Raw genomic sequence first — 27,780 nt, 5'->3', positions numbered from 1 at the left:
AGCGCTTCAGTTTTCAATCAGACTCTTAGTAACCAAGTTTTACCTAAACCCATATTGATCTGGTTTATTAATATTTAATAGATATATGTAATTGTGTAATTATAAGACCTTGGAAATGAATCACGGTGGAACTATTCGATATATATACTTGTTACAGATAATGTGTTAAGAATTGGCAATTTGCAATTTGACTAGTTTAGATTATACTAAAAACGTAACGCTTACTCTCACTTGCACATTGAACTAGCCTTTCGCAGCAAGTAGCTTGAACTAAAACAATTAAAAATTATTAAATTATAATAATTATAGTCGTGACTCGTGATAAATGATAGTATAACATACGTAGTATATTATTATTAGTCTGTGGTATAACTCTTAATTATCTCATTTTATGGTTATAGGTTCTATAAATTTAAAGAAGGCACACAGTGTGACATGTATGTTTATTATAAAAACTAAAAAGCATCAAAATATGTTTGCATTTTTCACTTGTTATTACTATGGCTTAATCCAAAATTCTATTCAAGAGGAATAAAAAACTTCATGGAGATTAACATGATGACATGACAAACCATTTATTATATACACTGGCCTACCTAAATTCCTACAAGAATGCAGATTTTTTTTATTAAAATTGAGAAGGTTATGGACTTTGGATGGACTTTTACGTATCTGTATATCCTGGACATTTATATTTCGGTTTATCTATACTAATAACTAGCTGTGCCCTGCAGTTTTACCCGCATAGCTCCGTTCGTATAAGTGTTAGCGTGATGATATATAGCCTTCCTAAATAAATAGGCTCGTTCCTGATAAAAGCGCGTTCAAGCTGGTCATCTTTATAAGACATTTGTTAAAATGTCGGCACTGCCACTTGAACTACAACATGTTTTTGTGTGTGCGGTGACACTCAATAGGTTCGTTATAGTATAATTAACAAGAGGCACAGGTAATTAATATACATCGGCATAATTTGTGTTATGTATATGTAATATTATTAATAAAACATTTACGTCTGTACATAACAACATTGTTACAAATAAACAAGATCATTAATTCTGTATGTTTGTATTCTGTAATGTGCATAAACTACTTATCGATTTTGAATATTTTCACAATTAGAAAGCTCCATTATTTATCCTACTGCTATAATATCTATATATATCATATATAGAGTAGGTACTAGAGGTCCGCCCCGGCTTCGCCCGTGGTACATATTTCTCAATAAAAGGTAGCCTATGTCCTTTCTCGGGTATCAAAATATCTCCCTACCAAATTTCATGCAAATTGGTTCAGTAGTTTAGGCGTGATTGAGTAACAGACAGACAGACAGAGTTACTTTCGCATTTATAATATTAGTATGGATAGCATATACATATATTAATATCTGTGATATAGATAAAAAAAAGAAAAAAGAAAAATCTTTAAACCAACCCAAAAAATAAGTACATGGAAGAAAAAACTTAAATCTTTCCAACACATAAGTAAAACATTAATTCATTGTATTCCTGGAAACAATAAAAACCCATATACAATTTGCAGATACACCGATTACCTTTATATTTAATTAAGATGTCTTTAAGAACCGTAAGTATGTATTTTTAATTACGTATATACAGGGTTACTTGTAAAACACCAGCAACCTCGCAGGACAAGGTAGCTAACATCATAAGTAATAACATTTGTTCTACGACTATTGGCATAACGCTATAAATTATTTTTAAATGATTTTTTAAGCTTTTATTGTACTCTCCTAACATTTATAAGTCTATGTTCTATTCATTATCGAAAGGACGACGCGACGCCCCCTCCCCCCTCTCGTTCGCTTCTTTTTTACGTAATTTTTGGGATGCGCGTAGAGTTTATAATATTTAAACGGAAAATTAAATGAATATGAAAATAAAATCGAACAAATTATCAAAACTATCTTGTCCTGCGAGGTTGCTGGTGTTTTACAAGTAACCCTGTAGGTATATTTTCTTTAATTTCACTACCTTGAACTTCAAGTCGATTAAATATTTCATTCAAGCCACGTAATTATTAATAACAAAGATTAAGCGAAACACATACGGTAATCATTAATAAAAAGGTATCCTTTTGTACCTAACTAGCTTTCCGCCCGCGGCTTCACTCGCGTAGTCTAAGAAAAACCCGCATTGTTCCCGTTTCTGCGAGATTTCCGGGATAAAACCTATCCTATGTCTCCTTCCCACGCTTCCTCAGGTCTCAAGCTTAGCCCGGACATACTTACAGACAAACACACGAAAATTCTAAAGACTATGTTTTTGGCTTCGCTTCGGTATAAAAAAATATTCAATGTACAGTTTTGACTATCCTACGATTTTATTATATGTATAAATTATACATAATTATCAAGAAAATATGTAGCGATATTTTTCACATTTTAAAAAATGTAGCGAGTGCCCTCAACCTCTTTTAAAGAGATTTATACGAAAATATCAAGGAATTCCAACTTAAGAGATAATTTTAATGCATCCATACAATGGACGTGTTATTATAAAATATTATCAACGCATCCGTCAATGTGAAATTACGATGATGTTCTCGTCGGAAGTGCAAGGACGACTATCCGAACGCGCTTGTTTGCGCGCGAAAGTAGTGACATATTAGTATGCGAGTAATTATGTAAAAATTATTTAATTTTTAAAAAATAATTAATGCAGTATTTTGTCATTGTAATTTGAATTAAAAGTATATTCTGATACTATTTTTTTTTAATTCATGTTACGTTTATTAATTTGTCATTGAAATAAATTGAAAGCGATCAAAGATGAGTTGGAATAAAAATTGAATTAAAATAGATACTTATAAAAATACAATGTAAAAATATAATAGAAATAATATCAGAACATACTTAAACATTGTAACTATCTATTTCAGTATATTTTCTACAGATAAAGTTGGAAAGGTGCATATTTTGTGTATCATTTTACGTGACCTATAGAGTTACAAGCCTCTCACCCCGGTTCTACCCGGGTTTACGGGTGTCACATGAACATTCTAGATTGACTGTGAACTATGTAACGTAATATATTTTTTAGCAAAATGAGCGTTTGTTAGTAACACCACATATGACATAATATAGGTACCTACTAACTACACTACACCAAAAGGCAAAACTCGGGAATACAAGGCTGAACGGATTTTAATTGTTTTTGTTTTGTTAGATTTCTCACCTTAAGGATTAAGATAATAATTGTTTAAAAATTTGTAAAATTGCTACCTCATTAATTTTAGCTAGTTTAATATTATACGTATTCGAATTGAGATAATAACTTATTACTTATTATAAAAATACAAAGACAACAAACATTATTTATTAAAGTCCCTGATTTAAGTATTCAAGCCAGAAAACTTATCACTACATAGTATAAAACAAAGTCGCTTTCTCTGTCCCTATTTCCCTATGTCCCTTTGTATGCTTAAATCTTTAAAACTACGCAACGGATTTTGATGCGGTTTTTTTAATAGATAGAGTGATTCAAGAGGAAGGTTTTAGTATATAATTTATTATTAGGTTTTAGACAAAGCGGGCGAAGCCGCGGGTGGCAAGCTGGTATTTGCATAAATTTAAATTCAACCGTAGAGTTTAAATTCGTTAAAAGTATTTAATTACTTGCTTGCGTAAATGAGGAAGTTACTACTGATTGTTTTTAATCACATATCAATCATTTTTTATGAATATAAATAAAATACTAAGTAATAATATGTCAACGCACAGCATAAATTACCAGAATTAGAAACTCGAAATTTTTCACCATGCTTCCTTGTCACTACATAGTAAACAAAGTCACTATCGCTGTCTGTCTGACTCTATGTATGCTTAAATCTTTAAAACATCACAACCGATTTTGATGAGGTTTTTTCAAAAGATAAAGCGGTTCTCGAGGACTTTTTAACACTCATCTTAGATACTAATATTATAAAGCTGAAGAGTTTGTTTGTTTGTTTGAACGCGCTAATCTCAGGAACTACTGGTGCGATATGCATTCGATGCGTTAGATAGCCCATTTATCTCTCTCTGTCTCTCCTTTTTCATCTTTTTGTCTATCATGGTACTTCCCGGTTCCAAAACAGACAGAATCTGCTAAAATATAATTACTGACCTACACTGCGAAGAATTTATCAAAAACATCTAATAAACTTCCCAATTGCACATAGGTATAATATAACTGTTCAAAAATATTGTTTTCACGTTATTAATTGACTGCAAAGGTAAACACTAAATAGTTTTATTAATTTATTGAAAAATATGACTTACTGAACTCAACATATAGCTAAATTTACCACATAGTCCATAATAAAATACCAAGTTAAGAAAAAAAAACCATCCGTTTAGAAACTTGGATAGAATAGGCTCATCAAACAATCGTAAGATGAAATCGACACCGTATACTTAACATTCCAATGTACATTTAAAATCATACCAAAGATTCTTTATCTATAAAAGTAATTAAATTAAAACATTCAACCTATAATTATTCCGATCCATTTACGCGTATATATCTATAGAAAAATTCAAAAAATATTAACATTGAAGAGATTTACCCCTAAATGTAGAAACAGGCTACGTTCAAAAATCGACGCACACGCATAGTATAAAATAGCTGACAACACAGACCAATGCATCAGTCTCACTTGATAGTTGAGAGGATACACATCTACATTCAACATGTACGCTAAACTGGTGAGATATTTATTTATTTTCATTAATAATTAATTAATACTAGATTTTGTTAAGAGCTAGAGCTTAAATTTTAGTAGAGCTGCCTTGTTAAAAATTCATTTTGTACTTATAAAACATTTCTTATGCTCAAGATTGTCTATCGATATATAAAATAAATTAATTTACAACAAAAATAGTATATTAGGTTTATATATTTTATATTTCACTTATAAATTTATAAATTTTTAAATAATGTCTCAAACCTATTTTTCGCTTCTATGATATTAAGTGCACGCATGTAGGAGAAAACCTAACTTATTTATTTACTTATGTATTTACAAAAGGAAATAAATACTTATATGACTGTAGTACTAAAATGGAAAATACGTTACTTAATTCTATACGATCCAAAAAAATCATTAATTAGTCTAACATTGGTTCATTTGCATCCACATCAACGTGTAAAAAAAACATGTCCTATGTGAAGAATTTAATACAAAACAAACCATAATAATATTTCAAAAGTATTTATCCACAAAATATTATACAAACAATTTTTTATTTAATTTTCAACAAATTTTCTTCCGCACTTAAAGTATTCCGCGCGCCGCGCCTTTATGTCTGTTCGCGATCACCTCTAAAACTGCATCACCATTTTTCCTTCCATTTTCTGTAATGGATAGCGAGGAAAGTAATTCGTATTTAATTTACTTTATTTATATATGTATCTATATTTTGTAGGCATTAAACTGCAAAGCTTGTAAAATGTGTTATACATAATGTAACTTCATAATATTAATTTCTCTCATAAAAAATAAGAATACCAAAATTAATTTCGCAGTAACAACTTAAAAATAACAATAGTATGTATTAAAAACCAAAATTAATTAGAGTACTTAGACAACTTAAGGGCTTGGTCTAGTAGTGCAAACAAATGCATCCTGTCATCCTATATGTAAATAATACAAATGTACTAAGGGAAAGTTGCTCCACTTAATTTTTAAAAATTAAATCATTCGTATAATTTAATATTCGTAATAAGTACAAAAAATGACAATTTGAAACAATTTTCGTGAAAATTACACCGGGTGTATTTTTTTTATCAGTACACAAAATTTGCGAATACTTTCTATTGATATCTTCAACTTCATGTTTATATAACTGATCAACTTTTACAAAGAAATTTGGACGAAATATAAAAAAAAATAAGCTTTCCATACAAAATGCATAACTCTATACATTTTTTTCGACCTAAGTTTCTTAGTGAAAGTTGTTCAGTTTAACTAATAAAACGGATAAACAAATTTTGTATATAATAAAAAAAATGTAATGTTTGTGTTAAAAAATTATAAAATAGAAAAATACGCAAATGAAAACAAAAGATATTTATTTCTGACTAGATTCCGCCCGCGACTCCGTCCGCGCGGATGTCAGTCTTCGCGTCTTCTACAGATTTATTATATTATGTATAATATATAGATTTATATTTATAAACTTAATAAATCTTTTGCTAGCATTCTGATGCTTTATCGGTTGCACTGGATTTATCTCTTTTTTTTCAATCGCTTGAATGATATAGGATGGGTCCTTGATGGGCATCGAATGCTGAAGTCTCGAATCAATCAATTCTGACAGTAGGCAATTTATGTAAAATCTTGATAATGGTCCATCATTTTATTTTGCCTAAACGTTACATACTTTTTTATATATTCTATTTTTAACGAATGATTCACTCCAGTCCAAACAGCAAATAAGCAGACTTCTGCTTCTGCAACGTTTAGTTGTCCCTGAATTTGGAAAAAATAGTCATGATTCTTATCTATGACAAAAGTGTTATTTTTTGCATTGTATTTCAAATATTAATTTTTTTTTAACCGCATCTTCCGCATTCATGTCTTTTGCCGGAATTAGACATTTAACTTCTACTAGTCCCATTTTCCCTTTTTGATATGGGAGTGTATAAAGTAAATTTTTTAGATATTTCTCGTTATACTTTTAAAAAGTTATTATTGTCATTTTGCTCATTAGGTAAAGTAATTTCGATATCAGTTTTAAGTTTTTTGATACCTGCAATAATAACGTCATAATCGCCTGCACATACTTATCGATTACACCCTGTATACAATCCACCATCCACATTCATAATGTTTTCCTGTCCTCCTCTCCTTTACGCTGTTCACCGATACATTTTAAATGAGTAAATCTGCTACCACTGAAGGATGTTTCATTGTGATCAGCAAATTTTCACCACTGTTGTTGATTATTTGTTTTTCATTTTTAATCAGCAATTGGGAATCATCAGTTTTGTTTTTTGCAGATTGGTGATGTACCCTAACAATACGTCGAAAAGGGAAAGCATCAACGAATTATCGTTTTCGTCCTCTTTTTTTATTCTTCGCGTCTCTGTTACTTCTGTTTGTTTAGTTCTCAACACCCACTGAATTTTCTATGTTATTGTGATCTTCCATTACATCTGAGTTTTGATGATGTGATGATAATCCATTCGTTTTAATATTGGTACTTAGAGTTGGTAGACTAAACTAGAAATGGCGGACTAAATTTGTCAGCGCGTCTGTAAGATCAGAATATAAAACCAACATTCTGTATTTAAGTTACAAAATTAATAATCAAACAACATGCCGCTACGTTGAAAATGACTAGAAGAAAAAATTAAAACACCTCGGATCAATTTTGGAGTAAACAAATCATTTTCCCCGTATGGGGATTTCCCCGGATGAACTTGGGAAGTTCAAGTTCTCAATACAAGTTTATATTATATTTCGTATTTCTCAAACGAAAAATAAACATTTTTGGAACTTCAAAAAAATTATATTATAAGAAAATTTATGAGCTTACTTTAGTTTTAAAGAAATGTACATCCCTTTACTGACACCGATGGTTCGAAGATAATTTTTTTTCTAGTAGTTACACGCGTATTTTTTTCGTTTATTTTCCATATCGAAATCAAATGTTTAAAAATACGAATATTTGCACAAAACTAAGATAAAAATAATCAATTAACAAAAATATTAAATTTAATGAAGTAGAGCAACTTTCACTTCGGTATGAAGGAAAATCGAGCGTAGAGCACACGTCAGAACGCTCCGGCCCAAGGAGCGCGACTAAAGAAATTCGCTAGGATTTTTCTTAATTATTTTAAATATTTTTTTAATATTTAAAGAATTATCAAAATTCAAAAAAAAATTTTTTTAAAGGATTAATACTCATTGGTCTTCAACCAACTCGAATAAATTAATGAAAAAAATAACTTTTAGCAGTATTTATCAATAGATTTTGTAAGGCAAAAAATGGGAAATTTAATGAATTTATAACGTTCTAATTAAGAAAATCATAAGTTTTTCGGCAATTGTATTCAGCAGTTTTTAATAACGACTATATAAGGATAATAATGCGCTGAGCAGATTGTGTAAATTGTAATCGGTTGCAACGTAGTGAGTGCACAAACTTAGCTCGAAATGTCTTTGGGGGAAAGAGACTTATCTTGAAGGCCTGATTAAGGTAAAATAAAGTAACTTTATAAATGTGAAAAAATTCACGAGCATTGCGTATATAACACTAATTGATAAACAAGAAAAAAAAATTCACTTTATCATTTCATTAGCCGGGAAAAAATTGTCAAATAACTTGTTGAAAACGCAATTTTGCTAGACTGCAGCCTTAATAACAATAATAGACGCCACATTAATTCAGAAAAAGATAAAATCAAATTACTGTCAACATGTCAAATATAATCTATGGTACGTAATGAAAAAAAAACAAAATAATGTCACTACTGTAACCACAATAATTATCGAATTGTGGGCGCAAGGTTGCACAGGTGTGAGAAGAATTTTTAATTAATAATGTATCACAATTACCATGCCATTTGTCATAACTCGATTGATTAGGAATTCCATGAATAAATTTGAGGTTACATTCTTTTCATGTGTATTTGACAGATGATTTCGCGCCATTACCTTAACCATAGAAGAATTAGAATTTGATGCATGCAATGATGTTCTTCTTTCTTATAAAACACTAATTGAAACGCAATCCATCTCAATTACTTGAAATAAGTTCAAGCATAGACTTTTCCGGGTTTTCCTTTTTCACAACAATATTCAGACTTATAAACATTTAAATTTTAAAAGATTCTAAATGTTTTTTTTTTATCTGTTTATAGAGCCTTACTCTTTATACAGATAAAAAAAATGTCTTACTTTAGTAAGCGTTTACGCTAATCCAATTAAAATTAATTAATAAACATGTTCAGTGCCGCCTAAAAGCAAGCAATTAAAACTATTATCTGTCAATGTCAATTTGTATCCAAATTGCGAACACTATCGTGCAACACTGAAATAAATGTTGAAATCTTGTTGAAATGCTTTCAAAATTAATTGTTACACTGTAAGTACTGTAACAGTTTGTTTCCGCCCCATTTAGTCTGCATACAATAGATTTATTATCATAAAATATTACAATTTTGGAGCTGGTATGTCAAGACAGCATTCCTATCGCAATTACGAGAAACTATGCCCCGTGGTTTTGCCCGCATTGCTGCGCTCGTATTGGTCTTAGCGTGATGATATAATATAGCCTATAGCCTTCCTCGATAAATGGGCTATCTAACACTGAAATAATGTTTCAAATCGGACAAGTAGTTCCTGAAAATATAATACAAATCTATACGTAATTCTAATACATATATAACTAGCTTACCGCCCGCGGCTTCGACCGCTTTGTCTAAAACCCAATAAATTATATACTAAAACCTTCCTCTTGAATCACTCTATCTATTTAAAAAAACCGCATCCAAATCCGTTGCATAGTTTTAAAGATTTATGCATACAAAGGCACATAGGGACAGAGAAAGCGACTTTGTTTTATACTATGTAGTGATTTTACAATTTAGTACCTATTGTCTGATACTAAAAATAGATATATTATAATATTCATTATTGAATCAATTCCCATACTATCAATTATTAAGATAACATATTTCAACGTATTATACAGTCAAATTAACTGCATTCTTCGATACGTGTAGGCGTCGATATTTGAACATTTGATTGTTACAAGTCAATGAATAATTAATAATTATAACTAGCTTATGTCGCCGACTTTGTCCATATTTATTTCCTTAATAATATAAATGACTGCTCGTAGGACCTCTTTCTATCTTATTACAACACGGACTTACTAATAACCGGGTTTAAAATATATTAAAACCTCGGTTTAAAAGTCTTATTATAAAAATTGTTTAACATTGAACCATATTATAATAGGCACAGAATAATAACTAGTAGCTAGCTACCATAGGCAAGAACAAGGGCAATAGAAGTTTAAACCTTACTAAAGTTAAACCATGACTTTAATCTGGGTTTAAACGAGGACTATTTAAGTTTTTGTTTATCTTTAAAATTGTAAGAAATATTTGTGTAAAAAGAATTTAAAAGGGAATCCCATTAAAATCAGTTCAGCCATAACCGATGTTACCCGGAAGAAAATATTCGATTCTAGAAAATTAATAATTAATAATTGCAAATTACTCGTTTAAATCTATAAATAATCAAAATGAAACATGAACCAATTAAAATATTTTTGTTCAGACATTATGTAGAGACAGACAAAAAAGTCGATTCTACTTTTTTAGGCGCGATAGTACGGAAGGCATGATTCATGAATGAACTATTTAAAACTAGTTAGTCAAGTTGTATTTATAATATTTACGAGTAGTATTATTGCTAAAAAATAGTAGAGTCAAGTGGCTAGGTTTATTTCGCTTCCATAATGTTTTTTCTTTTTTTATGTCACTTTGACAGAATCAATTACCTACCCGCCAGTTTTGTAACTAGAACATTAATTATTGTTTTCTTTTGACTTAATGCTATAAGCTTAAAAGTTTGTTTGTATGATCGCGCTAATCTCAGGAACAGCGGGACCGATTTGAAAAATTATTTCATTGTTAGATAGCCCATTTATCGAGGAACACCACTATATATCATCACGCTAAGACCAATAGGAGCGAAGCAATGCGATTGAAACGCGAGGCACAACTAGTCTTATACTAAATAATAATTCTTGTTAAATTTTTCTCTTGTTTTAAATCAACAAAATATATTTTTCCAAGGTGGCAAATAAACAGTATTTCTATTCTTCAACTACGGCAAATAAACAGTATTTCTCTTTCTTCTACAGTTCATTGTTTCCGTCCTGGCTGTGGTAGCGCTGGCCCGCGAGTACCCCGCAGGAGTCCACCCCGCAATCTGCCCCAACTACCCCTTCTGTGAGCAGGGCATCCTCGCCCGGTTCACCCCAGACGGCCAGCCGATACCCGAGTGGGTGTACAACCCATCCATCCTGCCTGTCGCCCCAGCTGAGTAAGTATTTTCTATATTATGTTAAAAAATGCAAAAGGTAGGCATTAAAAAGAAGGCTCGTCACCCAGAAGGCTCGCCACACAGACTCAACTACAGGGTTTAAAAACTTTAGTTTGTTTGAACGCGCTAATCTCAGAAACTACTGGTCCGATTTGCAAAATTATTTCGGTGTTAGATAGCCCATTTATCGAGAAAGGCTATATATAGGCTATATAGGCTATCATCACGCTAACAAATAGGTAGGAGCGGAGCAATGCAGGTAAAACCGCGGGGCTCAGATCGTGTTTAAATGGAAAAGTATTAAAAAGTTTGTGCAAGGATTTTTTTAAATAGGCTTTATAATATGAAGATTAAGAGCTAGCGCGCACGAGCAACTTTGTCTCCGCAACTATTTTGTCTCTCCCATCAATTTGTATGGGGAGTTGCGTCGCTACGTGCGCGCACTTTTATACTAGCCCATAGGTGGGAGAGACAAAGTAGTTGCGGAGACAAAATAGTTGCGGAGACAAAGTTGCTCGTGCGCGCTCGCTCTAAAGCCATAATCCACCTGACAACTGAGTGCAGATTTAGAATATTATCACTAGGAGATCTAGATATGTCAATTTCATCATGATGTTACTTAAGCTTGAAATACTGAATACATGTTACATTTACTTGATATTTTGATTAACATAAGCCTTTAAGTATTCTTCCACCAAGTAATCAGCATAAAGAGTCCCTTAATAATAAAGTATCAAAAAGATTTGCCATATTAAACGATTATTTCTTTTCAGCCCTCACGCCGCCGCCCGTGAATACCCTGCTGGAGTGAACCCCGCGTCTTGCCCCAACTACCCTTACTGCTATTGAACAGTTGACATTTGGCCCCCCCTCATCCCAGATTGTTAATACCAGATTTTCAAACGAAACGTCACTTATTTTTTTTATCGGCACATGACATACGTCCATACAGCCACGTCAAATGTCACCTTGACAATGTCACTTTGACAGCTCCGAACTCAAGTCACTTTTCCACTTGAAAAAAGAAGAAGAAGTCACTTTTCGTTGAAAATCTCCGTCTATTGACAATGCCACTGCCATAATAATTCTAAATTGTAAATACGCGTCTACGCAAATAAGTCTGTAAATGCTACGCATTTGGTTTTTTTTTATAAAATTTGTAAAAAGTGTAAATAAACACATTTACTTTTACTTCGTTGTTTTGTTACCAACCTACTCTGCAGCCTATATCGATTAATAATTATTAATCTTATGAAAGAGAATTGTTCATATTTAGAAACAATCTACCTACTTTACCTATAGAAATAAATATTTTATTAGAATAACAATAAACAGCTGAAGCTAATCTTTAGAATTATCGAATCAAATTCAGAGTTCAGATAACTTGAATAACTAGGTATTTGACTCAATAGCCTAATATTATATTAGCAGAAGAATATTATTAGCACATTTCACATACATTTAATATTTGACTATCTTTAAACCTACATTAAGTAACACAATTTCTAAATTTTATCCATAAAGTTGAGTAAAAAAACATTTAAAGGAAGATGCTTTTTTGCTTATAGCATATATTGTATGGCTAGGTAATTTGGACAACTATCAAACTGTCTATTGTTTTGGTGTGTGACAAAATAATTTATTTCTCCGTATTTATTAAATACTAGATTTCCGCCTGCGGCATCGCCCGCGTTTTCAAAGGAAAACCCGCATAGTTCAAGTTACCCTCTATATGTGTGCTAAATTTCATTGTAATCGGTTCAGTAGTTTATGCGTGGAAACCATACATATGTACATACATAATTACAAACCTTTCCTCTCTAAAATATGTATTAGTAGGTATAGACAAGCATTTAGCTTCGCTCACATGCTCTCTATATATAAACATCCTTAACTCTAGAATTTTCATACTTATTTGCATGTAAAATGTAATACTCTTGCTGTAAAAACACGTCTAGTTAACTAATTGTTTAAAAAGTAAAATATTAAAAAAAAATACGAAGTTTTAAGGTTTGAATCCACTGTTCTTTAAAATATTATGAGCAAATCAATCAGTAAGTGAGTAACTCTATAATTTATCGAAATAATAGAAAATTGCGTACAAATGAGATGTAGAAAAAGAAAACAGAAGTTGTGTGCAAACCTTATTAATTTGATACTTCAAAATTACGATACTTTGTACACCTTCGGAGAAAATCAAAGAGAACTTTAAAAACATTAATTACGCAGATGTATATAAAATAATTGGTTCCTCATAACCTCTCAGCTGTTATAGCTTTATCGTTAAGACAATATCAAGTACTTTGTACATTCATCACGGCTTTAAATGGTCCGTGCGTGTCATTATACAATTATTATAGTCGCATCCATCATTGTGAAATTGCTATCATATTTGGAAGTGCAAGGGCGAGTATCCGAACGCATGTAGTTGCTTAATTATGGCGGCAAAATTAATATTGATTGTTTTTTGACATTGATGTTACTTTTATGATAAGGAAACCGGTCAGAGGTGTATCTTATTGAGCATTGAGGATTTTTATTTTTAAATTTATGGTGTAGGTATTTCATTATAATTTATAAGTTACCTATCTACTAAAAAAAATGCTTAGACGGTAAATTTCTATCAACTAATTTGTTGAGTGTTGAGAGAATTTACGTTATGATGGTTACATTAATAGCATTATTTTTAAAACAAAAATGAATTAAAGAGTCATTTTTTTACCAAACAATATAAGTATCCTATTTCCTTTTTTAATTATTTGCAAAATGAAATCGAAAAATTAAAGACGAGTATCCATCGATGTATTATCGAGAAATTATTTCAATCCGTATCGCAAAATGCATTCAAATAGGTATGCGCGCAAAGGATTGAAATAATTTCTCGATAATAAAAAATATGTGTGCGTGTACTAGTGTACACACGTAAGAAGTGAATCTTCTTTATGACCTTATTATTCAAAAAATAATTTACTTTAAGCAACTTCACAGAAATACGTCAATCACGCGTGGTAGGGATAAAAACAAAATGACGCGTAACGGAAAAATGTCACGCGTAACGAAAAAATGTTACACTAAATTTTTTTCCAACCCCGATAAAGGATTTTCACTTCAATTATATCGATGGTTAATCGTCAGTTGCATATAACTATGGCGGGAAAATAACTAATTAGACATTGACATTGATTTTACTTAGAAGATTATGGAAACCTGCCAAGAATATATCTTACCATCTTATATATAAAATTCTCGTGTCACAATGTTAGTCTGCATGCTCCTCCGAAACGGGTGGACCGATTCTCATGAAATTTTCTGTGCATATCGGGTAAGTCTGAGAATCGGCCAACATCTATTTTTCATATGTACCACGGGCGAAGCCGGGGCGGACCGCTAGTCTTACCATATTATTATGTAATGATAGATATGTAGCAACTAATTGAGCCTATTATAGATCTTAACTACTAATTAATATTATAAATCGTTAATATCTTTAATTTCTAATATTATCAATACGAAAGAAACTTTTTATTTCTGTATGTCTCCTTCTTTACGCCTCAACCTCTGTACCGATTTGGATAAAATTGGACACAGAGATAGCTTGAGACCTGAGAAAGGCCATAGGTACTATGTGGAGTTTTCTTTGACTACGCGGGCGAAGTCACGAGAAGGAAGCTAGTATTAATATAAAACAGGAAAGACTGTAGTCGCAAGAATGTAAGAAACCTGAAATTTTTCTTGAGGAACTATTAACTATCACATAATGTTTTAAAGTCTTAGGGACACAATCTATGCTACGAGCAATGATATTTTAAGTAATAAGCACTCCGGGAGTTGCAGTAATGTGGCTAATTAGCAACATTTACTTCAGTTATCTCCTTTCGTTCCGGATAATTGAATCATGCCCACTCACTTTAACGTCGAATCGTTATGCCGTTTGAATTCGAATATTCGAATATTTCATTAGTAACCTAACTACACCTTTTTACCTATTAGGTACTCCAACCACAGATCAAACAAATGCACTTGTGACCCAAATATAGTTAAACCGAATATCGTAATCAATATTGAAACACTAAGCTAGCCACCGTAACGTGTAACCCAATCATTATGTGTTGCAACCACACGCCACACGCGCTTGTTAATTATAATCTGACATGTCATGTCATTGTCAAGTTTTTTTTTTAATGGACGAGAGAGATGTGGCTAAGGGTCGATGTATCTTGGCCTCTACCTATACAAATGGCAGAAAGCTAAAGAATAGTATCCGCTATCCGCTAAATACCTTAGGCTTATAAATTATAATGTTTAGCTAATCGTTCGGTCACACTACTAATGACGACAACGACCACGACTATTATCTCTATTTAAATAGTTATATTATCTCAATATAATTTTTTATATCTAAAAACAAATGAACGTATGGAGTACATTTTATAAATACATATTGAATTAATAACACAAATAAATGCAAATACTTATACCGATTATACATTAATAAAAGCAATACTAGCTCTTCTCTTCTCAAGACTCGCTTTTTTCTTCTTTCCGACTAAATTCAAAAGAAGAATAGTCTGTTGTTCTTCTAGAAGCTTCTCGAACAATTTTATGACGTCACTCACGGTCGTTTTGGCGCCATCTGTCAGTGTGTCAAGTTTGACAGCTATGGCGGCGCAACTCTCTGGAGGTAGCTTAAAAATAAATAAAAAGGAATTAAAAAAAGTAAATTATTCACACTCAACCCAAAATGAATTTAATCCAATGCATTTTAAAAGAAATTTAAATTAAAATTATTACACGCTCAGTTCTTATTTTTAATGTAAAATAAGTTTATAAATAATCTGATCCACATTTTTCATTGATGCTTTTCAGTTATTGGTCATAAAACAAAGCAAGCCTAAGTACGTCGAAAAACTGACCATACAAAACATTTATTTATCATAGTATATTCCGAAATAGTAGTTTATATTTCACGCATTCAACAACACTACAATAATTATTATAATATTACAAAGTATAAAAACAAATTTCTCACTTTGTAAACAACATTTTCATATTTATCAAACTCGGTGCCTTCACTCATACTCAAATGTCTTGATCTCAACCAAGCGTAATTGGAACTCATTCCCTCTACCTCAATTTGTGCCTTCTTAATTAAGGATCTCACCTAGAACAAGCAACCTAACATTAATACCACCTTTCTTCGATTTCGCTCGAAAAAAAGCCTATACTCGGGAACTATAGCTTTCTGGAATTTTACCACCAGAAAATGTTCTGCTAGGTCGTTCATTTAGCTATTTAATTGGTGTGTAACACCGTGTTATTGTTACCTAGTTAACTATTATTTGCTTTATTCCACTTGTTTCATATAATAATTAAAAATACCTATATTATTATTGGTCAAAATGATATTCGACACCCGCATTGTGCGGGAACACGGTATCACACGGTATAATATGTAGCCACAATATAGAGATACAACCAGTAGGGAAACTTCATATAACACGTTCGAAATGGTTCATGCACACAAGCAAGCGTGTTTACGAGAATCAAGGATATTGGAATACCCCTAGGATTAGTAGGTATCTGTATATTGTAATTTAGCCGTGAAATACGGGGACACCATACTCTAATATTCATACGAGAATAACATTGCTTAATTTTAAATCAATCATCATTATCATTCCATATTTCTTCTCACTGCAAGAGCATAGGCCTTCTGTGAAATGAACTATGTAATATATTATTATGTACAAATACTACTATTAAATATACAGGGTGTCCCACTATTGGTATACTAAGCTCAAAGGAGGTTATAGTTTTGCATATGCTGAGTACGAAAAATACTTATATGACTTAAATTACAGACGAATTTTTTTTCAAATAGATGAATTCTTAAAACTTTATGTGTTATACAAGCAACCCGCCCAACTTTGCCACCAGCACGTGAGCTATCGTTTAAGATTATGTTTTCATATACAAAATGCTCACATTAGAGAAGCGGTATATGCCGTAATTTTGTTATTTAAGTATTTTTTTCCCCTATGCATAACTACTTAAACTACTTAAAAGTCACACACACAGACACCATGTATACAAGCCTGTATAAGTTTTCTCCTAAGTCGTTCAGTTCGTCTTTTACCAATTAAGCAGAAATAACGAACCATTTAATTGCTTTTATAGATTTAATTTAGAAATAAGAAAGGTAGCGGAAGGCCTTTATTTTATGTAAATGGAGCAGTGTGCGTAAGTCGTTATTTTATATGTGTGGTTCCGTATTTATGGGGAATGGGGCAAATATCATATCTGTTTCAGTGATCAATTTTATTTACGGAATTGTAGTTATTGCGGCCTAATACTTCTTTGATAGTGATTGAACCTTGGACTTTTGGTTTGAAATACGAATCTAGCCACTACTCTATTAGACTGGGGTAGAAGCCTTTAAAAATAATGAAAAGTTAAAAAAAATCGCAGTCGGATGAAACCCATTAGAAAAGGAGGGGAACACGATGAAAATAAAAGGAAAAATAAATTACGGTCAATCCGAGTTCGGGAAGTGGGAGGGGGGAGCTTTTAAGAGAAAAAAATGGTTTCTCTCGATTTCCGACAAAACTACAAGTCCTACAGAAAAAAGTTCAATAGCAAAGTTGTAGGTAATTAAAAGTTCTACAACTTTTGTATTCACAATTTTTTCACATAACCTCAAAATTTAGGTGAAAAATTCAAAAAACCAAGTTTTTGGTCTTTTCTTTTTATCTACTTCAAAATTTATTGTTTTTCTACGAAATTTGGTAGAAACTTACTTTATTATGTCCCAAATACACTGTAATTTATTTGATTGAAAATATTTATTTTTTCGCCTTATTTTGAATTAATACCAAAAAAACAACCTAATTTTCAATCGAAAAGTCACCCGTCAAAATATCAGCTTTTTTCAAAAACTGGGAGTGCCTTTTATTCATTGAAATCTCTACTTTCATATGACTTACTTGACTTATGTTCCTGTGTCCCCTAGCTGGGGCAGAGGGCATCCACAGTGCTCCGCCAGGCGTTTCTATCGAGAGCTTCCCTTTTGATTTCGCTCCAGGTTTTCCCGATTTTCTTGGCTTCGTCTATGATTGTCCGCCGCCAGGTTTGTTTGTATGCATTTCCTGAGAACATTTACTATGGTGGTGTTTATTTTTTTTTACACCATATGAAAGTAGAGATTTCAATGATTAAAAGGCACCCCAAGTTTTTGAAAAAAGCTGATATTTTGACGGGTGACTTTTCGATTGAAAATTAGGTTGTTTTTTGGTATTAATTCAAAATAAGGCGAAAAAATAAATATTTTCAATCAAATAAATTACAGTGTATTTGGGACATAATAAAGTAAGTTTCCACCAAATTTCGTAGAAAAACAATAAATTTTGAAGTAGACAAAAAGAAAAGACCAAAAACTTGGTTTTTTGAATTTTTCACCTAAATTTTGAGGTTATGTGAAAAAATTGTGAATACAAAAGTTGTAGAACTTTTAATTACCTACAACTTTGCCATTGAACTTTTTTCCGTAGGACTTGTAGTTTTGTCGGAAATCGAGAGAGACCATTTTTTTCTCTTAAAAGCTCCCCCCTCCCACTTCCCGAATTCGGATTGACCGTAATTTATTTTTCCTTACATTTTTATCATATTCCCCTCCTTTTCTAATGGGTTTCATCCGACTGCGATTTTTTTTTGTTTCAAAAATTATCTACTCTAGTCTAGTATATTATAACAAGCGGATTAATTTTATAGAATATACAAACAAAAATATAGTGTTAAGTACTTTAATTCCTTGAACATTTCAACTGCGTATAATATATTTGAAACATGGTGCTTTTCCATCAGAGACGTGTGTGGATGCGTATTGCGTAGCGAGGGATGTTTTTGTAATGAACCAATAGTATCGTTTCAAACGCTAAATGAAGCGATATGCATGTCGTGGTCATATCGTAGATTTGATCATTTCATGATATGAGTGGCCATTTCACGAAATGGTCGCATATCGTGAAATGGCCAATTTAGTTTGGCCACATCATGATGTGGTTTGGGCAGATCAATGATAAGAAATCGTTTCACGATATGGCCAATTAACGCACGGTTTTTTCATGAAATGAACAAAATTATTTGATCATATCGTAAAATAGTTACATTAATCGTTGGTAGAGGCGCTGCAAGCTCTGTGTTTATGTGATAAGATGGCGGCCGCTGGCGAAAATTAAATTATTCGCAGTTAAAAACTTCATAATTCGTTTAATAACAATATTATGAAGAAAGTCATAGCAAAGAATTTACGACGAAGAGGTACGAGTACTATGGAAAATGTGGATATCTTATGTATGTATTTAAGAAAAAATGCGACTTAAATAAAATAATTTAAGAAACTACTACTATATTATTATAATTGTTTGTTTTTTAAAAAGCGATCCGCTTCTGGCACTCGCCGGCCGCTGCCGCGGCACGCTCGCTTTGCTCGCTCGGCTCGTGCGTTGTTTATCAAAGTCTAACCTAACCTAACCTAACTGTTTTCTATTGCAAAAACGATTCGCTTCTGGCATTCGCCGGCCGCTGCCGCGGCACTAACTTTAATGACATTAAACAAGTTTTTAGAATATAGTTATTCTGATTTTTTTTAATATTTTATGGACTCTTTATATTTTATACGATCTGGCCAAATGTGGATGACCAAATCGTGAAACGTTGACGATTTAACGATCTGATCAAACTATGTTGGCCATTTCACGATATGCGACCATTTCGTGAAATGGCCACTCATATCATGAAATGATCAAATCTACGATATGACCACGACATGCACATGTGGAAACGTACCTTATGAATGCGAAATTCGTTTTTTTAAAACGTACATTTTTTATACAATTGAGATATTAAATCGAACGATAGCACACACAAAGCCTGTTAAAAGTTATAGCTCTGTTTATATTGACACTATAAAAACACACAAACTCCTATTAGGTACATACCTACATATTATACACATACACACAAGTATTACATTTTAAGTTTAACAAAACTTAGTCACATTAAAATATTTTTAAAAAGTTTTGCGGAACCCCAATAGCATGCAACTTGTCTAATATATTAAAAAAATGATAAAATCTGCTCTATAAAGCTTAAGGTTAGGTCCGCATTAGGTCTAGTATTTGCATATGAGACCTAAAACGTAAATAATCTATACATGTCTGAATTAATTGAATACGTAATAAATATACCTACATGAAAGATTGTAAGAAGAATGACTCATCAATTACCAGATTTTATTATTAAATACTAGCGGTCCGCCCCGGCTTCGCCCGTGGTACATATGAAAAATAGATGTTGGCCGATTCTCAGACTTACCCGATATGCACAGAAAATTTCATGAGAATCGGTCCACCCGTTTCGGAGGAGTATGCAGACTAACATTGTGACACGAGAATTTTATATACCTATATAAGATTTCGGGACAATTTTCACACACGACACGATCTGATCCCTGCCCATACTAAGCTTTCGCTTGTGTTATGGAAACCAGATAGCTGATAAACATACATATTATATAATTAATTTAAATTAATACTTAGGTAAAGCTTAGGTATATAGATAATAATTAACACCCAGGCACAGAGGAAACATCTGCGTTCATCAAATAAATATTTGCCATGGGTGCAGGGAATCGAACCCAATTTATAGATAAACTAAAATTATTGCTACTATCAAGGAAATAAGTAACTGTGATAAATCTGGTAATCATAATTCTGCTCTTTTAAATTCATGTGATCCCCAAAAAAGCGCCAATGACGTTAACCAATATTTTTCTCGCGTAGGCGAAAATTTAGCAAAACAAATTATCGACTTAAATCATAATGCGTTTCCACAGCAGCCACCTAACCACCTTCCTGTTTTGTCCCCACCTGTAAATTCCTTCGTTTTACTTCCTACAGACAATGACGAAATCTCTCATGTTATAAATGGTTTAAAGAGCGACTCTGTAGCTGGTAGTGACCTAATTTCAGGAAGAATTTTAAAGAAGTACAGTAAACTTTTGACACAACCTATCCTACATATCTGTAATCTTGCCATGGATTCGGGCACATTTCCGAGAGCATTTAAATCAGCCCTTATTACTCCCATTCACAAAGGAGGCGATAGAGACTGTGTCAGCAACTACCGACCTATATCCATTTTGCCAACTCTTTCCAAAATTTTAGAGCGACTAATCAATAAAAGACTAATTAATTTTCTAGAAGTAAACCACCTACTATCATCCAACCAGTTCGGTTTCAGGCGCTGCAAAGCTACTGGCGATGCTGTGCATGAATTAGTTGACTCAATTATCACAAATTTAGACTCTAAAAAGAAATGTTTAACAGTATTCCTAGATCTAGCTAAAGCATTTGACACGGTCTCTATCTCTCACTTGTTGTATAAATTGGAACGATTGGGTATAAGAGATAACTCCCTAAAACTATTGACTGACTACCTATCTGATAGACGACAACGCGTGAAGCTCAATCATGACGTGGTTAGTGGGGAATTGTCGGTAAATTATGGCGTTCCTCAGGGCAGTGTCATCGGCCCCACCCTTTTCTTGGCGTACATAAATGATTTGTGTAACCTACCTCTTTTTAATGGGAAGATCGTATCATTTGCCGACGATACCGCGCTATTTTTTGTTGGTGATACTTGGGACAATGTGTTTAAATATGCTCAGGATGGATTTAATAAGGTCGGGCATTGGCTACGCCAAAATATCCTAACGCTAAACATTTCCAAAACTAAATATATGGTCTTCGCTCATAAGGTCAATCTACTACCACCTCCTACACTCGTCATCTCAGCTCATACTTGTCCCCCAAATCACGTGAACTGTAACTGTCCTGTACTAGAGAGGACTGAAATACCTCGGTACCACTATCGACCAACTTTTATCTTTTAAACCCCATGTAGACACTCTAGTCTCCAGACTGCGAAAATTGATTTATGTTTTCAAAAGTCTTACACATGTTGCTGACAGAGAGGTGATAAAAATAGTATATTTTGCACTTTGTAATTCACTGATAGATTATTGTGTTACATCTTGGGGCGGTTGTGCAAAGTCACACCTTATTGAAGTTGAAAGAGCTCAACGTGCTATCCTTAAAGTGAGTGCTGGACTTCCATATCGTTACCCCACGTTAGAGCTCTATAGAATGTGGGGTGTGCTTTCGGTCAGACAAACATTCATACTTCACACCATTATGAAGCAACATTCAAAGCTGGTATTTGACCCCACTTTACTCAAAAATAAGCGCCGTAATAACACAATTTGTTCATCTGCCACCTATTCATCAACTCATTCACATCATTTCTTTTGCTTTTTGGGACCCTTTCTTTATAATAAAATAAATAAGAAATTAAACATTTATCCCTTGAACAATTACAACTGCAAAAAGACAGTTTCTACTTTTTTAAAATCACTGGATTACCAACAAACCGAAGACCTTCTTAAACAACTCATTTAAAATTGCTGTGGGCTTATCTTTCTACTGCAAATTAATAACGCTTTATGTAAACTGATATAAACATATAATCACACCTACACATACGATTAATCACACAAACACATACACTTGCGCACACACTTACTTACACACACACACACACACATGCGCTCACACACACTAGCATACTAGCACTAACACACTCACATTCATACCTTTTAGATTTGGTAGGATTAAAATTAAATATATATATACATATATATATATATATTATTTTTTTTTTCTCTTTACTTTTTTGTATTAGTGTTTTTAAGGTAAAGTTGTCTTCTTATAAAATTTGTAAAACTCTATGCATTTTGTAGGTACGTAAACTTGTGTATTCTCGTATGATATCCGCGAGAGGGGCTGGTGACCTGTACCTCAGACTTCTATGTAGTCTATTTCAGGCACCAGTTTCTCACAACGTTATCTTCTACAGTACATTGTGTAGTATTAATAAGTTTTTGTAACCTTTCTAATGTTGTGAGAAACAAATAAAGATCATTTTATTATTACAAATAAAGATCATTTTATTATTATTATGTTTCTCTGTTCCATAATACTCGGGTACCACCAGAAGGACGGTACCCGGATCTTTGGAAGGCTTACGTGGGGACACGGATCCAACACGCAGAGGCCCTTTCGAGAATTTTAATGTGTTGTGGGACACCAGCCGCAGCCTGCCCATGACTGCACTATAGAGATACAGCCCTGGGCAGTCCGCGGCCGATGTAGGACTATTGCAAGATAAGGGAATAAAATAAACTGGGCTATGGAATGGGATGTTAATGGACCGGAATTAAGGACTATGGAAGACTATGGCACCTGCCTTTCTACTAAGATATAGCAAAAAATTGTTGGCAGGTGGTGACTCGCCCTCTCACTGTATGGGCCCCCGAAATAAGTCGCTGCAATAGTGCGACAAGGGGGCAACATATTGTGAGCAGCTAAGGGTGGAGAGGCGTCCCTGGACTTTAAACTACGATCACGCGCTCCCTGAGGGTCCAGCATCACGTGCCCACTCGCCACTTACGCTTCGCATCCACCCTTCGAGCTAAAAGCTCTCGCGACTCCACTCTGGCCGGCCGGTTAAGGCAAGCCAGAGGTGGGGGTCCTGTCCTCGTCAGGCTTCACTCCGACCGGCCGGTGAAGGCGAGCCGGAGATGAAGACAGGGGCCTCCCCCGGGAGCACTCGGTTCCCGCGGGGTCGCTACTCCCCGACACCCCGCCACAAGGTGTCCTGCGGGTTGACTGATTGCACGGGTGGAATATCTATTGTCACGTAGACAATAGATATTCCAACCGTGGGCGATGGGGTCGTCACATCCCTACGCCCTTATTATTATTATTCTCATTTCCATAATACTCGGGTACCACCAGAAGGACAGTACCCGGATCTTTGGAAGGCTTACGTGGGGACACGGATCCAACACGCAGAGGCCCTTTCGAGAATTTTAATGTGTTGTGGGACACCAGCCGCAGCCTGCCCATGACTGCACTATAGAGATACAGCCCTGGGCAGTCCGCGGCCGATGTAGGACTATTGCAAGATAAGGGAATAAAATAAACTGGGCTATGGAATGGGATGTTAATGGACCGGAATTAAGGACTATGGAAGACTATGGCACCTGCCTTTCTACTAAGATATAGCAAAAAATTGTTGGCAGGTGGTGACTCGCCCTCTCACTGTATGGGCCCCCGAAATAAGTCGCTGCAATAGTGCGACAAGGGGGCAACATATTGTGAGCAGCTAAGGGTGGAGAGGCGTCCCTGGACTTTAAACTACGATCACGCGCTCCCTGAGGGTCCAGCATCACGTGCCCACTCGCCACTTACGCTTCGCATCCACCCTTCGAGCTAAAAGCTCTCGCGACTCCACTCTGGCCGGCCGGTTAAGGCAAGCCAGAGGTGGGGGTCCTGTCCTCGTCAGGCTTCACTCCGACCGGCCGGTGAAGGCGAGCCGGAGATGAAGACAGGGTCCTCCCCCGGGAGCACTCGGTTCCCGCGGGGTCGCTACTCCCCGACACCCCGCCACAAGGTGTCCTGCGGGTTGACTGATTGCACGGGTGGAATATCTGTTGTCACGTAGACAATAGATATTCCAACCGCGGGCGATGGGGTCGTCACATCCCTACGCCCTTATTATTATTATTATTGGTTTCATTATTTCAAACCTACGGATTAGTTCAACTGTTTTTGCTTATAAGAATAAGGGTATCTAACAAACATCCCTCCATTCTCACAAACTTTCTCATCTTCTTTATATATAAATATGAATCGCAAAATGTGTTGGTAAGCGCATAACTCGAGAACGGCTGAACTGATCGGGGCGGACCGCTAGTTTATAATATTAGTAGATAGGTTTATATAATACTAGCGGTCCGCCCCGGCTTCGCCCGTGGTACATGTTTACGTTTTCCCTATATAAAAACCACCCTCGTACTTCAAGGAATATAATAAAAAAAGAATTATCGAAATCGGTTCAGCCGTTCTCGAGTTATGCGCTTACCAACACATTTTGCGATTCATTTTTATATATAAGAAGAAGAAGATATAAAACATACCAATATATGCTAGTATTTAATAAAAATAATTACTTACCTACATGATTTAATAAGTCTTCAGGTGTAAAACGTATGCCTTTATTTTTCTCTCCGACGAACATTTTGGATAAAAGATGGAAAAATAATAATTTATATGAGTTTTGGCAATGATACAGTTAGATACCTATTGATATAATAGAATCAATATACAGGGTGTCCCACTGTTGGTATACTAAGCTCAAAGGAGGTTATAGTTTTGCATACGCTGAGTACGTAAAAAATAATTTAAAAAATCCAGACGCATTTTTTTTTCAAATAGATGAATTTTAAAAACTCTATGTGTACACTCATAACAAGCAACCTGCCCAACTTTGCCACCAGCACGTGAGCTATCGTTTAAGATTATGTTTTCATAGACAAAATGCTCATATTAGAGAAGCAGTATATGCCGGCTGCGCGAAGCTAGAGAAGAAAACATGGATTTTCATGAAAAATTTAGCAAAAAATTTTGGACCCAATTTTTTTTTAAAGTATTTTTTACGTGATCAGTGTATGCAAAACTACAAGTTCCTTCGCGCTTAGTATACCAATAGTGGGACACCCTGTATATATATATATATTATAGACTACCGCTATCTATAATATATATATCTGCCCCGGCTTCGCCCGTGGTACATATGAAAAATAGATGTTGGCCGATTCTCAGACTTACCCGATATGCACAGAAAATTTCATGAGAATCGGTCCACCCGTTTCGGAGGAGTAACTATGCAGACTAACATTGTGACACGAGAATTTTATATATAAGATATACTTTGTTTTTTTTATCTGTCTGTGTATTGATAGTTAGAAATGAAATTTTTACAGACCGCAGTTTCTGGCTTTTCTTTATAGACGGAGTTCGAAAGAATAATATGCAATATTATGGCGGTTCAAAACACAGAACTATATCGAGTTCAAAAGCATAAAAAAACTCGATCCGAAGAATTTGGAAATCCCTTTAGTAGACTTTGATGAGTTGTTAACATTTTTATTTAGTAGCTACATAAATAACTAACTATTGAATTTTTAACTTTTTGGAAATATTTCAAATAAAAAAAATATACGAAGTCGGGTGTACTGCTTGTGTTGAATCGAAATAAAACAGATAAGATATATTGAGTGCCACTCAATCTATCGCAAATTAATTAAAACTTATTGAATTTCATTACCCATTGCTACTGTAAGTGTAGTGCTTGAACATTACGTTGCTTGATAGCAAAAACATTGGAACTTCGTTAAAAAAATGGGTGCAAAACAAAAATTGCTCTGTAAATTTTGTTTAAAAACAGATTGGAATTTCGTTAAGCAATTTTTAGGTTAAATCTAATCATAACCACAGACTAATAATAATATACTACGTCGTAACAAAAATCTTACCCTCTTTATAATATCGTACGCTCGTGAAATTGGACTCATTCTAAGGCCGTATTCAGAAAGCTTGAAACTTATAAGCGCTTGCCGGCGCTTGACAGCGCTGGTTCGTTCTACACAAAGGAAGCAGGTTGAAGCTTATCGGCGCGTGTTCATATATTTGAAGTGAAACTTCTTTATCGGGGTTGGACAAAAATTTTGTGTAACATTTTTGCGTTACGCCGTACGCGTGACATTTTTGCGTTACGCCCAAGGTTACGCCTTACGCGTGAAATTTTTGCGTTACGCCATACTCGTGACATATTTAAGGTTATAAAGAAGTTTCACTTCTTACGTGTGTACTCTAGTACACGTATACATTTTTTTTCTGCGCGGGTCAGCTCTGACAAGCGCCGGTAAGCGCTTATAAGTTTCCAGCTTTCTTTCTGCATACGCCCTAAGGTTTGTTTGAAAGTTCGAATCTTTTAAAAAAGGGATGAAAAAAAAGGTTTTTTTATTTTGAAATAAACTTTATTAATATCATCATTTTATGTGCGGAACTGTAAACATCACAATTGTATAAATAAAAAATATTGTTTATTAACATAAAATATAATAAAGCTATTACACTGGTATCACAAAACTGAGAATGTACGCAAACCCGTATTAAAATCATATATTTTATATAATTAGTAATTACATATTTGTAACAAAAAACTAATGGTTTACCACAAAACAATTTAAACACAGTCTAACTTTAAACCAGGGATCTGTCACTTTAATTGTTGTCTGTGAAATACGACAAAACCATATTAAAGAGAACCCGCGCTTAAAGTTATACCCTGTCTAAAGTTTTTTGTGGTAAGACAGTAAATATTTGGTAAAATAAATACTTGTAGGTGCCGAGGTATAATTGTAAAATAAAAAATAAAGTAACAACAATACATATCAAAAATAATTCGTGTTATCCCATATAGATAACCAGTTACGGCCCTGCCTTCATACGAAACTGCTGAATACATTCGCACGGGAATAGAATGTTAGTCCGATTTCCCTGAGTTAGCATCCAAGCTTACGTCTTTATAATTATTAAAATGTATAAATTCATTCTTTAACTCCGGTCTGCATCGTGCAGACATGGGTGTAAAAGTCTCATTTTAGCTATTAAATGTAGTTTTTAAGTATATCTGAGTTTCTTTTGGGGCCTCCGGCTGTGGGAAATGTAATTAACCCATAAACAATAT

At 33.9% G+C, this 27,780-nt stretch overlaps 2 protein-coding genes and 1 long non-coding RNA gene across 3 annotated transcripts in view; 1 reads left to right on the top strand and 2 right to left on the bottom strand.

Moving 5' to 3' along the window:
- LOC149896654 (uncharacterized) overlaps positions 1 to 27,780 on the bottom strand; it is a 209,249-nt gene that overhangs the window by 133,042 nt on the left and 48,427 nt on the right. The gene's annotated exons all lie outside the window — the stretch shown is intronic.
- LOC149896659 (uncharacterized) lies at positions 4,610 to 12,258 on the top strand. Its single transcript, XM_090117638.1, has 3 exons — positions 4,610 to 4,708; positions 10,886 to 11,067; positions 11,841 to 12,258. Exons 1-3 carry the CDS (start codon positions 4,694 to 4,696, stop codon positions 11,914 to 11,916), a joined length of 273 nt encoding a protein of 90 aa, XP_089973764.1. The 5' UTR covers positions 4,610 to 4,693; the 3' UTR covers positions 11,917 to 12,258.
- Positions 15,549 to 25,266, bottom strand: LOC149896658 (uncharacterized). Its single transcript, XM_090117408.1, has 3 exons — positions 25,207 to 25,266; positions 16,097 to 16,228; positions 15,549 to 15,752 (listed from the first exon to the last, which is right to left on the bottom strand). The coding sequence occupies exons 1-3, from the start codon at positions 25,264 to 25,266 to the stop codon at positions 15,549 to 15,551; spliced, it is 396 nt and encodes a 131-aa protein (XP_089973534.1).

Source organism: Colias eurytheme, chromosome 28 (genome assembly GCF_061535395.1).
Source record: "Colias eurytheme isolate Ceu_HAF_F1 chromosome 28, ilColEury1 Martin Lab GWU primary, whole genome shotgun sequence".
Taxonomy (NCBI): Eukaryota; Metazoa; Arthropoda; class Insecta; order Lepidoptera; family Pieridae; genus Colias; species Colias eurytheme.
This window is presented reverse-complemented; position numbering and strand designations above follow the sequence as displayed.

Excerpts from the sequence above, each read along its gene's own strand:
- LOC149896659 (XM_090117638.1), top strand. Across the intron at positions 11,068-11,840 it reads CTGCCTGTCGCCCCAGCTGA|CCCTCACGCCGCCGCCCGTG; the intron begins GTAAGTATTTTC and ends ATTTCTTTTCAG.
- LOC149896658 (XM_090117408.1), bottom strand. The coding sequence starts at position 25,266 with ATGTTCGTCGGAGAGAAAAATAAAGGCATACGTTTTACACCTGAAGAC. Across the intron at positions 16,229-25,206 it reads CTGAAGACTTATTAAATCAT|GTGAGATCCTTAATTAAGAA; the intron begins GTAGGTAAGTAA and ends TGCTTGTTCTAG. Across the intron at positions 15,753-16,096 it reads ATGAAAATGTTGTTTACAAA|CTACCTCCAGAGAGTTGCGC; the intron begins GTGAGAAATTTG and ends TTTATTTTTAAG.